The sequence below is a fragment of the Macaca nemestrina genome, chromosome 14, assembly GCF_043159975.1.
Source record: "Macaca nemestrina isolate mMacNem1 chromosome 14, mMacNem.hap1, whole genome shotgun sequence".
Classification (NCBI taxonomy): Eukaryota; Metazoa; Chordata; class Mammalia; order Primates; family Cercopithecidae; genus Macaca; species Macaca nemestrina.
This window is the reverse complement of record NC_092138.1, coordinates 1012511-1027509: the sequence shown is the minus strand read 5'-3', so window position 1 is coordinate 1027509 and position 14999 is coordinate 1012511. Positions and strand designations below refer to the sequence as shown.

General features: G+C 47.6%; 1 protein-coding gene across 9 annotated transcripts in view; it reads left to right on the top strand.

Annotated features, from left to right (window-relative positions):
• The window catches only part of LOC105498937 (patched 1), a 75811-nt gene that overhangs the window by 10888 nt on the left and 49924 nt on the right, over window positions 1-14999 (top strand). The window contains exon 1 of one of the 9 annotated variants that reach the window (XM_071077435.1): window positions 257-340. The exons of 6 other annotated variants lie outside the window; for them this stretch is intronic. Coding sequence is in view for 1 of the 3 variants with exons in the window: in XM_071077434.1 (XP_070933535.1) it covers window positions 11671-11842 (172 nt within the window). In the remaining 2 variants the exon portion in view is untranslated. Of the gene's footprint in view, window positions 1-256; window positions 341-3707; window positions 6832-11548; window positions 11843-14999 lie in introns of those variants that run through there. 2 more of the 9 variants (XM_071077437.1, XM_071077434.1) reach the window with 2 other exon arrangements.

Below are 14999 nucleotides of genomic sequence, written 5' to 3'. Positions count from 1 at the left end.
CCACTTCGCGCGCCGGGGGCTCCCGGGCCCGCCGCCGCCGCCGCCGCCCGCCTGGGCCGCGCCCCGAGACGCGCCCCGGGGCTGGCCTCTCCCGGCCGGGCTCCCCGGCCCGGCTTCCTTCTCCTCCCCACCCCCACCCACCGCGTCCAAAGAGAAAGGAGTCGGGGGAGCCAGAGGCCACCCCTCCGGCTGGCTGGAGTGTGCGCGCCCCCGGCGGCCGCGGCCGGCGCGCTGGGGAGGGCCGGGGGCGGGCGCAGCGCGGGCCTGCGGAGGCGGCGGCGTGTGTGGTCCTGTTTTTGGACAGCTTTCAACTCTGAGGGAAAAAAACATTTGTCTCAAGGTACAAAAAAAGCGGGGTGGGGGTGGAAGGAGTGGAAAAAAAAATAGTAAGGCACAGACTGGAACGCATGTTTGCAAAGTAGATTAATGTTTCCTCGCGGGTGGGGGCTTTTTACATGGAATTATTCTGGGAGAAGGCTGCATTTTGCAGGCAAAGGAAAGAAATGTTTTAAGAACGCGGGGTTGAAGGGACCCCTTAGAGGGTTCTGCCAGTCTTTTATCCACGGTCCTCAGTTTTAGAGTTCTTGGGACCTTTCTTAGCAAAGCAGTTGCAGATTTAAAATAGATGTGTATTTTTTCGAAGGCAAACATTTTTACGTTATTTTGGTGACACAGGTTTCAATTTTTTTACCCTGCTGGTTGTTTCTTATTTATCTTTTTGGCAAATTCCAAGTCCTGCTATTTGGAATCATTTTAACCCTAAACACCACTTGGGGCATCCCTTACCTTACAAGAGGGTGGTAGGGGAGAGTTGAGGTGACTATGTAGATATTTCAAACCAAAATGCCTGGAGCATTCCTCCGGACGGCCTGTGGAAGCTGCGGACTTATGCGCCTAATCGCTTCAGTGATCCCTTTCAGGATGCTGTTGGAGACGAACCCTGGAGAATATTTCCGTAATCTCTCCTTGTTTGTGAAGATTCAGCTTGCGGAGTTTTGCAAGCCTGTGGTGGAGTTGGAGTATTTAATTGAGAAGTGACAATTAAAATAATAGTCTACATAATTAAGACAAAACATTCCTGCCTTAAGTAGTTTGGTAATTAATACAAAAGCGTTCTTTGGATTGAATCCATGGAGTAATTTACCTCAGTTCAGCGATTCAGTATCGCTGGTAGATAAAAGAAGGGTTTTATCGAGCAGCTATTATGCTCCTAGCAACAAGTTTCCTGAGCACCTATGATGTCCTTAGCACTGTGGTAAGCACCGTAAGAGACTCAAGTGTGTGCGACACTGCACAATTTAAAACTATTAGAATTCGATGCATTTGGACTACATTTGGGTTCACAGTTTGAAATGGGCTGTGAAAGTTACAAGAGGGTGGTAGAGGAGCTTCCATGGAAGTGGTGAGGCAGACTCAGGGGTGGGGGAGAGAATTGGAGACGGTGGGGGAAGGAGGGCATTTTAGGCGGGGGCATGACACACCAGCAGGGGCCCCAGCTGAGGAGTTTGGAAGTGATGTGATTGGCTAGACTGTAGGGGCACTGCCATAGATTCTGGGACAGAAGAGGGCCTGAGAACAGGGAGGGCCGGCTCATCCACCACTTTCCACCACTTGATCCCACCTGTATTTGTTGCCATCTGATGAGGATGACAAAACGCGATTTTGTGTTCTTAGCAAGTTTTCAGTGGACCCTTAACACGTCGAAGGAGAGAGAATGTGATTTATTTTCTTAACATTGCATATTTCTGGAAATAACTTGCTTTCTGCATAACACGACCCATTTCAAGTCCTGGAAGGAGATGCAGTGTGCTTCCTAGCAGTTTTGTGGGAGCTGCCAGTTGTGTGGTGAGAGGAAGTAGAGCTTTTCTTTTTCAGTGGACTGGAGGACACTTCTGAGGGGCACGCTCACTTTGCTTACTTTTGGCAGTTCCAGCATGGCTCACTGGTTCTTGGGCCAAATGTTATTTACTCAGTACTAATACTATCACTTGTTGAGCAACTGCCATGTACCAGGCATTTGTTATATATTATCACATGCCTTACAACTCAATAAAATAGCTGTCTATTATTACTTTATTTTTTTTTTTATAACATGATAGTGGATGTAATGTCTTTATGATGAGGATTGTCCCATTTTACAATTTTACAGATGGGAAACTATGGGTTGCTGTGTGTCTCCAGGTCTATTTTGCCTACTGATGACATAAGTCACTTGTTCTCCTGTTGCCCTGTCCTTGATCTCTCATTCATTCATTCATTCATTCATTCATTCTGTGCTAGATTCTCTCTCCCCCTAAAGAAGCAGCGAGTTTCGTAAATGCAGATAAAACCAACTAGATAGGTGACTATATGCACTAGCCGTATAGATTTAATTTCATTTGAAAGCAGAAGTAACTGTGTAGAGATCTTGTTTGTGACACAGTGAGCTGAGTGTTCACGTCAGCAGTAAGTAGTGTGAGCATTTGCATTCAGAAGTGAGAAATTTGCTGTCCTAGACCTCAGTAGACGTCTGTGAATTGAATTGAGTAGCAGCTCCAAATTTAAGTTCATTTTGTGCATCTGTCTCATAGATAAATTCCTCATGGCGATCAGTAGAGAAATCTGTTAGATGGGGCTTTGTTAAGAGGTACGTTGTTCTGAGAGTTCTAGACATGAATTTTTATATGAACTGGGCAAGAACAGAGTGCTTGCTACACAAAAAAACGAAATGGATAGAGGTAGCATATTGCCCTAGTTAGAAAACAACAGAAGAGAGTAAAGTATGAGATTTTAAGGGGAGAGGGATGCTGAGGGATAGTTTGGAAGAACCTCTTTCTCCTGTGATTTACAATCACAGGAGCGTGTGCGTGCACATTGTCTTATTCTGCATACCCTCCTATCTGCCAAAGTCATGTTAATGTTATCTTTTTAATACAGCCAGCAAATTAAAGGGATCCACTCGAAAGGCTGTATCTTCAAATTGACTTGCATGCTTTGTTTAACATGCTGGGGAAATGTGGCTTTATAAAGAGTTAGACTACATCAGCCACATTGTGCAGACTAATGTATGCTAGATGAGGAAGAGTCCGTGTGCGTGCGTGCGTGTGTGTGTGTGTAGGCATTGGTGATAAGAATGATTGTATTCTATTGTTAAAATGTCCATATAATGCTTGCCTTTTAAGACACTGTCAATTACATGTTAAGATATCAGCTTGAGTTTTATGGTTATAGTGTTTGTAGATGAAAATTGTCAAATCAGTTTCACATATATTGTGGAGTAGTGAGGTTTGATAGAGCATATGTTGACTGATGCAGTGGACATCGGCTATTGCAGAAACACACGACCATGGCAGCAAGGTGGGGGAGAACCTAATTGTCATTGTATAAAAACAGAAGCGTTCATTCTGCACATGTTCTCAGTACCACCATTGGCTCTGCACCGCCATTGCAGAAAGCTCTCCAGAGAGATGTTGGTGAAAAGCCACAGTCTCTGCCCTCAGGGGAACTCCATCCAAACATTCAGTAGGCACATGGACTGGTGTGTGGGTGGTTAACATGAAGGACAGCAGTGCCAAAATGGCAGGAAAATCGGGGACATCTTCCAGGATGGCCTCAAGGGTGGAGGCCTGAGCCAGGCACAGGGGCTGGAGGGGAGGGGATAGGGGCTTTCCAGGCAGGAGGAACAGCATGGGCAAAGGCTCAGAGAACAGGAATGTGGTCTCCTGGAGGGCAGCCATTGCCTCCCTTTGTAGGGTGGTTGAGATTGGGTGGGAGCCTGGAAGCTGGGCTGGTCCCTCAGGGCCATTTCACAGAAGTGTCCCTGCTTGGGCTGGGGGCTGTCCGCGCTTCCTGCTAGCCATCCCTGTCTCATGAGTGTGCTCACATGTTGGCCTCTAGTGTTTTCCCTGGAGCCATGAGTGCTTCACCTGGATCTCACCCTTCTGGGCATAGGCTGGTATTATTTTTAATCTTGCCTGTTTCTTTGTTGGTATTTCCTTTTTGTTGAGCAGTTTTAGCCCATCTCCCTCAGTATCTATTTCTTTTCATATCAACTCCCTCACTCCAGCCCTCCCTCAGACATAAGTTTCTTGTCAAGCGTCTCCAGCGATAGAACGTTCAGTTATCTCTCTGAGCTTTTTGTTTTTTCTAAAAGCTTGCCCAGCTCCTGGCCTCCTTTTCTGCAGAGGGCAACAGCCTTGAAATGAATCCATCTTGCCTTGGTGTTTGGGTGTTAACATTGCTGCAGGCCAGCGTCATTTTTTTTTTTTTTAAGGAAAATAGAAGAAATTGTTTTTTTAAATACTGCATCATATGTGTAAGTGCTTTCAAGTTTGTACCTTGCTAGTGTTAACTCTTTCAGTGTTCTTGAACTCAGGCAGTCAGTTGTAGGAGATAACTGAGTTTCACCACTCCTTCAATTTGGAGCAAGGTCCCTCAGCCTCAGGACTATTGATGTTGGGGCTGGATCATCCTCTGTTGTCGGGGGCTGTTCTGTGCACTATAAGATGTTTAACAGCATCCTGGCCTCTACCCACTAGATGCCAGTAGCACCCTCCCAGTTGTGACCACCAGTGTTTCCAGTCATTGCCAGATGTCACTGGGGGAGAGGGTGTACCAAATCATCTCAGTTGAGACCCACTGGTTTAGATGCTAAAAAGATTTTGACTGAAAGACCCATGCTGTGCAGATGGAAGACGTTTACTATGATGCATTTGTGGCTACAATGCATTGCAGAGATGCAAGAGTATTAGTCTCTTCTTTAAGATAACTCCCCCATCCCATTCCTGTATTTACTGACCCAGATAACTGTTTTTCTTAGAATGACATTAAACATCAAAGAAAAACACCATGACGGGTCGAAAGAGGAAAGAGGCCGTGGAAGAAGGAAATGCTTTGTATTTGGGTACCTTTTGGTGGGGGATATCTAAATTTGCAGAAAGACTGGTTCCACCTCAACCCCAATAGCCTGAAGGTTTTTAGCATGAGTGACCTTCTGGAAAGCTTTAATATAAGACACCACTGCCCTTGTGCATGTTGAAATAACAGCTCCTTCTGAAGCCTGGCTAGCGTGTGAACTCTTTGGTGGTGTCATTCTCCTCCAGCTGCTTCTGTCACAAACCACTCCCCCATGTCCCCCCAGGAGCCCTTATGGAGCAGAACCAAGGGACAGCAAGGGACCAAGGCATCCCAGCCAGAAGGGCAGAATGGACTCTGCTGTCATTGCCCTTCCGCAATGAGCACCTCGTTTCTTTTCTCTGGGGCTGCCATTTTGGGGGCATTTCACAAGGGACAGGAAGAAAAATGCAGCTCCTTTCTGCTCCCTGGACCCTCCCCTGCCATACATGGTTTGAAAGGAAGAATATGCTTGATAGGTATTTATTAGTTTCCACTAGTGCGTATGCACATTTAGGTGGAAGAAGTTGTGGGGTCTCATATTTGGAGAAAAACAATTGGAAATGCAAAGTTACCAATGATTGTTTAAAAAAGAACAAATAGCCCTCAGGTGTCTTCTCCACAGGGCAGTTGACCCTGCGAATCCTCCCCATCTCTTTGCTATCTGCCATTCTTGACCCTTCAGCAAGTTGAGGGGACAGGTTGGGTAATGGGGTGTTTCAGATACATCAGATGCCGCCCGGAGGTTCCAGAAGATGACAGCTTCCAGATGTATGAACAGCCTGATCCGTGTGTTTAGATTATGCGCCACAGCTGATGCCGAGATTAATGCTGGCTGGACAAGCCACGGGAGATTTGTCTGGTTTCCACAATGCCATGTTTATGTTTCATTTGGGTTTCTCCTTCAAAGCTGACCTGCCTGTGACCCCAGGCTCTGTCCACTCGGGGCAAGCGGAAACTTGTCTGCCCTGCTCTCCTGCTTGTATTGGGGTAGGGGAGAGTCACTGCCCTGCTCTCCTGCTTGTATTGGGGTAGGGGAGAGTCACTGCCCTGCTCTCCTGCTTGTATTGGGGTAGGGGAGAGTCACTGCCCTGCTCTCCTGCTTGTATTGGGGTAGGGGAGAGTCACAGTTGGGCTCTGGTGGCCGCCTCCCGCCTCACCATGCTAGCTATCTGCCCAGATTTAGCCCCGATAAGTGTTCAGTTCTACTCGGGGATGTGTTTCACTGTAAAAGGTTTTTTGGCTTTTAAAACAAATATGGAAATATTATAAAATAACTGTAAAGGGGACCAGATTTAACAGAAGCCACTTTGCATAAAGGTAGTATTTTAACTTCTGGCACTCTTTTGACACTATTTAGGGGGAGAAAAAGTTGAGGGAATTCCAGCTATGTCAGACACCCCCACATAATAACCTTAGCTGTGTTGTCCTATTATAATACTGTTAATGTTTCCTGTGCCCCTCACTGGCTCCCAGAACCTCTGCTGCCTCCTCCCCCTCCCCCCTTCCCTCCTGCCCTTTCTCCCACCCACCCACTCTAAGCTGCCCACGTCATTTCCTTCCAAGTGGATCTCTGCAGTTACTAGTGTGAACTCTGAAATGGTTGTAAGTCTGGCTAATCACAAACTAAGAGGAGGGAATGAGAACATTTATTATTTCAAGCCAGCTGCGGGAGATACTAGATACAGAGCTGCCATTTGCATCCTTGGCATTCTTATTTTGGTTAGGGTTGGTTCCAAGACCACACTCTTTGATGGGCTCTTGGCAGAAGATGTGATTACCCTGTTGAAGAATCATGACTTTTTTTAATGGACTGCTGAGGCAACTTTAAAATCCATTGACACGTTTCTTCAACCCGTACCACACCGCCAGAGAGAGCGGGAAGTAAGTCTTGGTCCCCTGTGCTTACCGTGGCGCGTGGACAGTGGAAGAACCGGGTTCCGAAGCATTTCTGAGACGGTGAGTGGAGCACAAACCATGGCTTTCCCTCCCAGGTGCCCCACTTCAGGTTTTGCTTGCTTAGAACTCCCGCCAAAGCCAGTGGGCACAAGGAGCTTGGCTAGATCGAAGACGATGGAATTCCTTATCCAGATTTTATGGTCCATCCTCACCAGAGGTCTTGGTTGACATCCAGAGAGCAGAGGGCTTTGCTGGTGAGGGCACTTCTGCCTGCAGGAGGAGGAAGCTCTGCGGGATTCTCTCGGTGGGAACATTCCTTGAATACACAGATATAATCAGGGTCATCAAAATATAAACACTTCTGTTACTTTCTCTTCTAATCTTTGAATTTGGGTGCTTATGATAATACTTACTGGATTTTTTTTCTCTTAAATTGGATTTAGGGCGCTTTTTTTCCTTTACACTGCAATGTCTGATGCCTTCCATAAGCAGAATAACTGCCATTGAGAACCTGCTGGGCTGTGGTGGGGGATTTTAGGAGTCTGGTGTACAGGAAGATGCGCCCCATCCTTAGTCCCTCCAGGAAGGAATATGACTGTTTCATTTGGGGTTTAGAGCGTGGCTGGAGAAACAGCTGACATGTGTTAGGGAAACTATTGTTGGTGGGCAGTCAGATACCTGCTAATGAATGGCAAGTTTGTTGTTGGAGAGATTTATAATGTGGGGGCAGGACCTTATTTCTAATCCAGAAACCTAGGTGTGAGTTGGCCCAAATAGTCCGCTCTGCATGTGGGTCCTGTAATGCCACTGCTATGAAAGCAAGGCTAGTGAGAAGCAGGTCCCCATACCACAGTGCAAGCTTTATTTATTATTGTTAGGATAAATGAAAAGAAGCAGTAGACTTACCCAATTTAGCAACCAAGATAGTTTTCAGTTATTAATGAAACATGTACAAAAGTAAGCAAAAGGAACTGGAAATGGGCTTTGTTAAGTCAATGTGCATGGCTTTTTTTTCCCCTTAAATCATTGCTTAAGGGCTTCTGGCCCCTAGCTCAGGAATCCTGCCCAAAAATGCCAGATGTATTACACAGTCAAGTATTGCAATGTAAACACCGCTCCGTGCCACGAGGCAGGGTGGTCCATCTCCTATTTAAGAAGAGTGCGATATTGAGAGGATGGGGGCTGGGGGTAAACCCTGCGCTTTGCAGTGAGCACAGTAGTGGTTGTGTCATTTGTGTTTTTGGCTGCACAGTCAAGATTTGAAACTACAACACCCAGATAAACACATTGGAATGGCAAAGAATAGCAACTTGAATTGGGATGCCAAACAAATCAAGATGTGGCTTGGATAGTGTTGCTTCATTGGGTCAGAGAAGTGTATAAAATGTGGGACAGAATGGAGGGTGGGGAGAGACGAGTGCTCTTGTCACAGCAGCATCTTTAAGTTGCACGAGCATCCTGTTTTTCATTTGCTGGTGGTTAAACGGAAAGGTGAGCGGAAGCGAGGCTGAGGACCCGAGCCTCGGGGTGACCTCCTCTGTGGGAGGAAGCCCCCAGGGTGGGTGCACCTTCCAAGCGTGGAAAGCTGACGGGTCGCAAAGCCAGTCTGGTGTTGTGCAGCCCGGAGGGGTGTAGCCCACAGTATATTCTGGAGTAAATGGCCTTCCAGTTTTCTCCTGCTTTCTGCATTTCTGAAGTAAGGAGTCTGCTAATGATGATTGTTTGGAGGTGAGAAAGTCACTGGCACTTTGGGCCACCTTCCGGTAAAACGTGTCGTACGATGCTGCCAGCAATGACAAGAAATCGGAGTGCCCAGATAGTACCTGTCCATCCAGATAGCCTAATACGAAGCAGCCCTGAGACTGACTACATTCGGGGTTTTTAAAAATTAATATGCACATGTTTTGTGAGTTAGGAAGAAATAGGATTTCAGTCTGAATTTGGGGAATTGTTGAAATACCTGCACCAATATTCTCCTGATTAAGAAATTTATTCTACAGAGTGATCTGAGGAAACAGCTCTAAGAAATGGTGATGATAAATACAGGAATTTTGAGATGAAGGAAAATGTAGGCTTCTTGACTCCCTCTTTCTCCTCCCACCACTGTTTTTTTTTCTTTTGTGAATTCTTCCACATTCCCACCCCCACTCCCTGATTTCCTCTGCTCCTTTAGTGGGAAACCAGCAACCTTCACAAAATAGACTCAAACATCACACAGCCTCTTTTTAAATAGAGGCTTTCTAAGAGAAAATAACAAAAGAATTTTTCCTAGCTGCCTAAGAAATTCTTTCTTTCTTCTTACTTTATTTTCCTCATGAGATTTACACGTTGTTGTAATAAATAAAAAATGATAAATACGATAGCATCATTTTGGTCTACACATGATCCAGGAAAAAAAATTGCACATGTTTAATACCTTGCTTAATTGCAAACAAAGCTTGCAATTTGAGAGAATTGGGATTAGGGCTAAATATCTATTAACTGCTCTTTCTAGAGATTTGGGGAATAGGATGACCCTTTTTTTTTCCTTTTTTTTTTTTTAATAGGCTACAGTTTCACATGGCTCCCAAAAGAAATCTCTCTCCCTTTTTGTTTCCCACACCAATTGATTTATCATTTTGCTTGCAAGCAGATCCAGAATGTTAGGGCAAGAACACACTCACTTTTTTCTCGTAACTTTTTTGTTGCGGACCGAAACCAGTTGACTTGAATAAATTTTTCTGAGGCCTGAATGTAGCCAGCAACGTGGAAAAATCTTGCCATTCAGGGCCGTCTGAATGTACATTTCAGCCACACAGTAAGCTGCATTGGGAGGCGCTGGACTGCTAAATGCAGCCATTTTTCGCTGCAGCGAGTTAGACAGGTGATTAGCATAATTAGCACCGAGCAGCTATACATATGGTAATGCTGAGTGTGTAAATGCCAGCTGCGGTGTAAAATTTATGTCAGGGGTCGGCAGGGCTGTGCGAAAGTATTGTGTTCCAGCTGCAGGTCAGGGCCGCCAAAGCTTACCTCCTTTTCTCTTGTTGGTGAATACGCCAAACAGAAGAGAAAGACAGAAATATAACAGATACGGCTTTGATGGGACGGCCCAGTTCTGTGCAAGAGGGACTGCTCTATAAAACACACACTCGCACACACTTGCAGAAATCCCATTACTTTCTGTAGAAATTGTGTGTTTACTTCACGCAGGGTCCAGATGAGTGGGGCCAGGATGGAGGTAGGTAAATGATTCCCTGGGAGGAAAAAAATTCAGTCATTGAAGTTTTAAAAGGAGTTAAAAGTTCTGTTTTGTTTTTCTCTCCATCCTTTTACCCCCCACACCATTCCCTCCACCACTCTCCTGCCCACATTGTCTTATTTCACGTTAGATGGGGGGATGTCCTTGCTGGATGGGATAGCTTTGGTCCTTCAGAAGAAGAGGACTAACCATTCTGGAGGTGTTAGCCTTGAACAAAATACAAGGTTTCAGCAGTGCAACTCTTCCCAAACTGTTTGACTAGCTTTAGAAAAGGGCTAGAAGGCTTTTTGTGGGCTTTTTGTTCTTCCTCTGGGTAGTTACACGTACTCGCCTACCCATATTTACTCTCCCTACCTGCACTGTCAGACCCACCAAATTCTTCATAGATTAAAAAAAAAAAAGAGAATCACATAGGTTTCTTGTTTGAAAGAAGAATAGTCTTGAATGGCTCACACACTGAAATGCATGATGTGGGAATGTATTGCTGCGATGAGTTGATACATTTTGTGGGAATGTATTGCTGCGATGAGTTGATACATTTTGCACTCCAGGCATTTTCCTCTGCCACGCCCCCAGCTCCATCCTCCCCCCTTCTTTGGTTGGTGGCTATAAGGAGTGGTGGTGTTGACAGAATACAGTTCACACCACGCTGACCCGGTGACGAAACTTCCTCACAGCACCAGGGGGTCCTTATGTACCGGCCCCTAATCCAGCTAATCCTGATGGCAACAAAATCATGAAAGTGGCCCCCAGTGACGTGAGTCTCCCTGCACAGATGCAGAGGGAAGGAACAGTGCAGGAGATAAATGAGGCCAGCGTGGTGTTCCCCGGAGGCCAGGGAGCCTGCGTGCGAAGGTGGAGACTCGCATTGTCTTCTCCCCCGTGCGGGCTCAAGTGGGAGGCCAATGAAGAGAGGCGCAGGCTGGATAATGGCAAGAAGACTGTTGAGAGCTGAGAGGCGATGGCAGCCCCACAGAAGCTGGGAGAAGGGAGCTGGGGTTAATGTTATGCAGTGCCGGAGTGCTGTGATGGAGAGCCTGCCGGGGAAGCACTTGGGTTTTGTTGGTGGTGGTGGGTTGCTTTCTGTTTCTGTTTTTTTAATGAAGACTTTAGGAGGTTTCAGCCAAGCTTGATGAAAACACGCTGTGTTGGTTCCTGGGTTCTGCTGCCTGGTGGAGCGTGGCCTCTGAGCCCGCGTGCGCTCTGCATCTCACCTCTGGGCGCGCCCACTTCCTGCAGAGCGCCGGGACTGGGTGCGCACCTGCCTGCCTGTGGCGCTGGAGCGGCCTGGTTGCACCTGAGGTTGTGGTAGAACCTGGGACAGTTCCCAGCTTGGAAGGTATAGGCCGTTCCGGATGGAAGACATTTCCGCCTGTGCCCTGCAGGAAGTCAGCGACGTTCTTGGGCCCGTCTCAGGTGGCGCGGTGCACAGCCCTCGTTTGCCAGTGTGGCAAGTAACCAAAGAAGAAGGGGCCTCCTGGCAGATGCAGCGTTGTCTTGGGAACTCGTGGCTCCGTGGGAGCTGGTGGGAGCCGCGACAGGCAGCAGGTCCAGCGTGGGCAGAGTGCCGGGCTGACCTGATTGCATCTGACAGGGCGAGCAGGTCTGCGTCAGGGAAAGCCATTCAGAGGCAGCAGCCTGGGCAAGGCTGATAACAGATGGCACTGCCAGCAGCTGGTGGGGGCGGGGACGCTTGCTTCCGGCACATGCGCGGTGCGGGCCCGGCGCCTGCGCACTACCTGCGCCCCGCCTGCCGCGTGCGGGCCGTGCGGGTGTCCTGTTTTCGTTATGGTTCGGTGGCTGTCCTCTCGCTGGGCTCACTTCACGAAGGCACGTTCTCTTTGGGCTGCCTGTAGCGTTTTTCCCATGGCAGCACGCAGGGGCACAATCTCACAAGGAGAAAAACGGCCCAGAAATTTGGGCAGCGGGTGGCTCCTCCTGAATGAGAGGGGTGGGAGAGGACTAAAATTCACAACCCGAGCGTTTTCAGCCAATTGCCCACATGACTGGATCTTCTTTTTTTCGGTTGTAAAAAAGAGGCAGTGGTAATAATTTTGCAGTTACACCCGCCTAGAGATTTGTACTTTTTCGGCCTCACAGTAACTAAATGCAACGTTGAAAGGAGGACCTGAGCAACTAAAAGAAAAAGAAAATCTCTCTAGAGGCTGTTAGATAATTCATGGGATTAATCAAATGCAAATGCAACGCTTGCATATACACAGACCCTATTTTCCTAATTGGACTCTGAGTGGGTACTTTTCAGGCTGAAAGGGTCATTTGTTTTGACTGATTGACTTTTTGAGGCTTTGGGGGGAATTAATAACTTATACAGATGACTGCCTGTTCCCAAGGCTCTGTATTGAGACCGCGCATTCATTTATTCATTCAGCATACTTGGTGTGCCATGGCCCTGCTGCCCCTCTGCGTCCCTCCCATACGGAGGTGCATGGGCAGGACTTGAGTTTTGTGGAAAATAACTTTAGTTGGTCCCTCAGATCATCTTTATGTGGATCACAATAAGCTTTTGCTAAAAGGTTTTTGTGTGAATGCCACAGACGTTTCTTAAGCTCTGTGCAGAAGGCTGCGCTGAAGAGAGGGGCACAGCAGGGAAGCGTGATGAGGGAAGCATCGCTTGTCTACAATGGATTGGAATCATATTGACCTAGAAGTATGGGCCTCTGGGTCAGCTGGCATCCCACCTGAGCTAGCTAGCCTTTCCTCACTTTGGAGAGTTAAGGCTGGCTCTATTTGGGGATGAGAGGGTCCTCAGAGCTTGATCAAAAATACTGGCAGAAGTGATGCTTCTTTTGCCTTTCAAAGAATTGGCTTAAGCCTTGGATTTCTGGAGAATAAGATGGCAGAATTTGCAGGTAAAGAGGCTTAGGGCTGCATGGTCTCTGTGTGCTTTCATCTGCACCCTCTAAGACAGGCCCCTCTGGGGACCAGAAGGAAAATGAGGCCTGTCCACTGCGGCCCCGGGAGCCCTGTTGAAAAAGCCTGCATCTCCTCACTGGGTGAGAAAAATCTTTGGGGCAACATGGTTGTACTTTAAATAAAAATACGGATTATTGTCATGTTTCATGCATTCTAAAATTCTAGCTGTGAGCATAATACAGGATGAGTATCCCTTATACAAAATGTTTGGGACCGGAAGTGTTTGGGATTTTGGATTTTTTGGGGGGGTGATATTCACACATATACTTAATGAGATAGCTTGAGGATGGGACCCAAGTCTGAACATGAAATTTGTTTGTGTTTCAACTGCTTTATGCATCTAGCCTGAAGGGAATTTTATACGATATTTAAAATAATTGTGTTCCAGAAACAACGTTGGTGTACACTGAACTGTCTAACAGCAAAGATGTCACGATCTCAGCCACCCATGTGGACAATCTGGTTGTGTGGTATTCCCATCCTTCCTGACTTAGAATTTATATGCTAGCGATAAGCAATCATTTTCTTAAACTAATTCACACATATGTACTTACCAGTAAAAAAAAATATATCACGTTCCATTAATGCAGTGAAAAAATAATGTGTTCAGGGTACCCAGGCAGCCCGATAGCATCACCAGATAGATACTTGCATCAGCGGCTAAACAACGACAGCTTCCGGCCTCCACCTGCAATGATGTGTTTTCACTGAGAGGTTGCTGTACACCAGTTTTATTTTCTTAGGCGAGAAGAAACGTCAGAAGCAGTGGAAGGCTCAGGGAGTGGGTCCTGTAGGGGTGAGGAGGCATCTGCTGGATGGCTTTTCAGAATGTTTCCTCCAGCATCACAGGCCTCATTAACAACAGACATCTTAAATGTGTCTCTTTGATTTTAGGAAATGACATGATTTCCTGTTTGGTTGTGAATGCACAGTGCGTTAGTTGTCAATAAGCCCATCACACGTTTTCACCAGGTCGGCTATAGTTACTTTTTGTGCAGTGGTGACAGTGTCGCCTTCATGGTTGTGAGCCTGTTTTGACTGTGACTGACTACATGAGGTCAGGTGTAGAATTTTCACGTGGAGCATCCTATCGGCACTCAGGAAGGTTTTGGAGCCTTTGAGACTTTCAGATTAGGGATGCTCAACCTGTCTAGTGTGCTCTGTGGAATTTGGTGCTCCTAGACTACCTCCTCCTGCTGTACTCAGGTTCTCAGCTGGTGCTCAGAAGCCATGAGGCTTGCAGGGCACTTGGATTCTGGGTTAAAGGGTCAGTTCTGCCTCTTACTAATACGGTGGGTAACCCTGGGCAAGCCACCCAAACTCTGCAGCTGTGCCCCCTCCCCTGTAACATTAGGGCAGTGAACCAATGCTCTGTGACAAACGCATGGGTGAACAGACGCTTGCTCAGCTCTCGGGTAAGGGTCTGGGAAATTTCACACACATCGTCAGCTCAGGCTCACACAGCCCTGTGAGGTTTGTCACAGCAGTTGTCATCCCTGTTATCCTCAGCAGCGTCAGGGACTTGTCCCAGATCTCTCTGCCAGTAGTGGCAGTGCTGGGGTCTTCCGGTCCCCATGCTCACCTCCTGCCTGGGGTCTCCCGGTCCCCATGCTCACCTCCTGCCTGGGGTCTCCCGGTCCCCATGCTCACCTCCTGCCTGGGGTCTCCCGGTCCCCATGCTCACCTCCTGCCTGGGGTCTCCCGGTCCCCATGCTCACCTCCTGCCTGGGGTCTCCCGGTCCCCATGCTCACCTCCTGCCTGGGGTCTTCCGGTCCCCATGCTCACCTCCTGCCTGGGGTCTTCCGGTCCCCATGCTCACCTCCTGCCTGGGGTCTTCCGGTCCCCATGCTCACCTCCTGCCTGGCGTCTTCCGGTCCCCATGCTCACCTCCTGCCTGGCAGTGCTGGGGTCTTCTGGTCCCCATTCTCACCTCCTGCCTGGTGCAGCTGGCCCCAGCTTGATGGAGGAGCAGCAATGATCAAAATATTTCCAAAGACGTAAAGAATACGGGTTCAAAGGGCTTTGCAAGTGGAAAGCAGAACCCAAGTATAA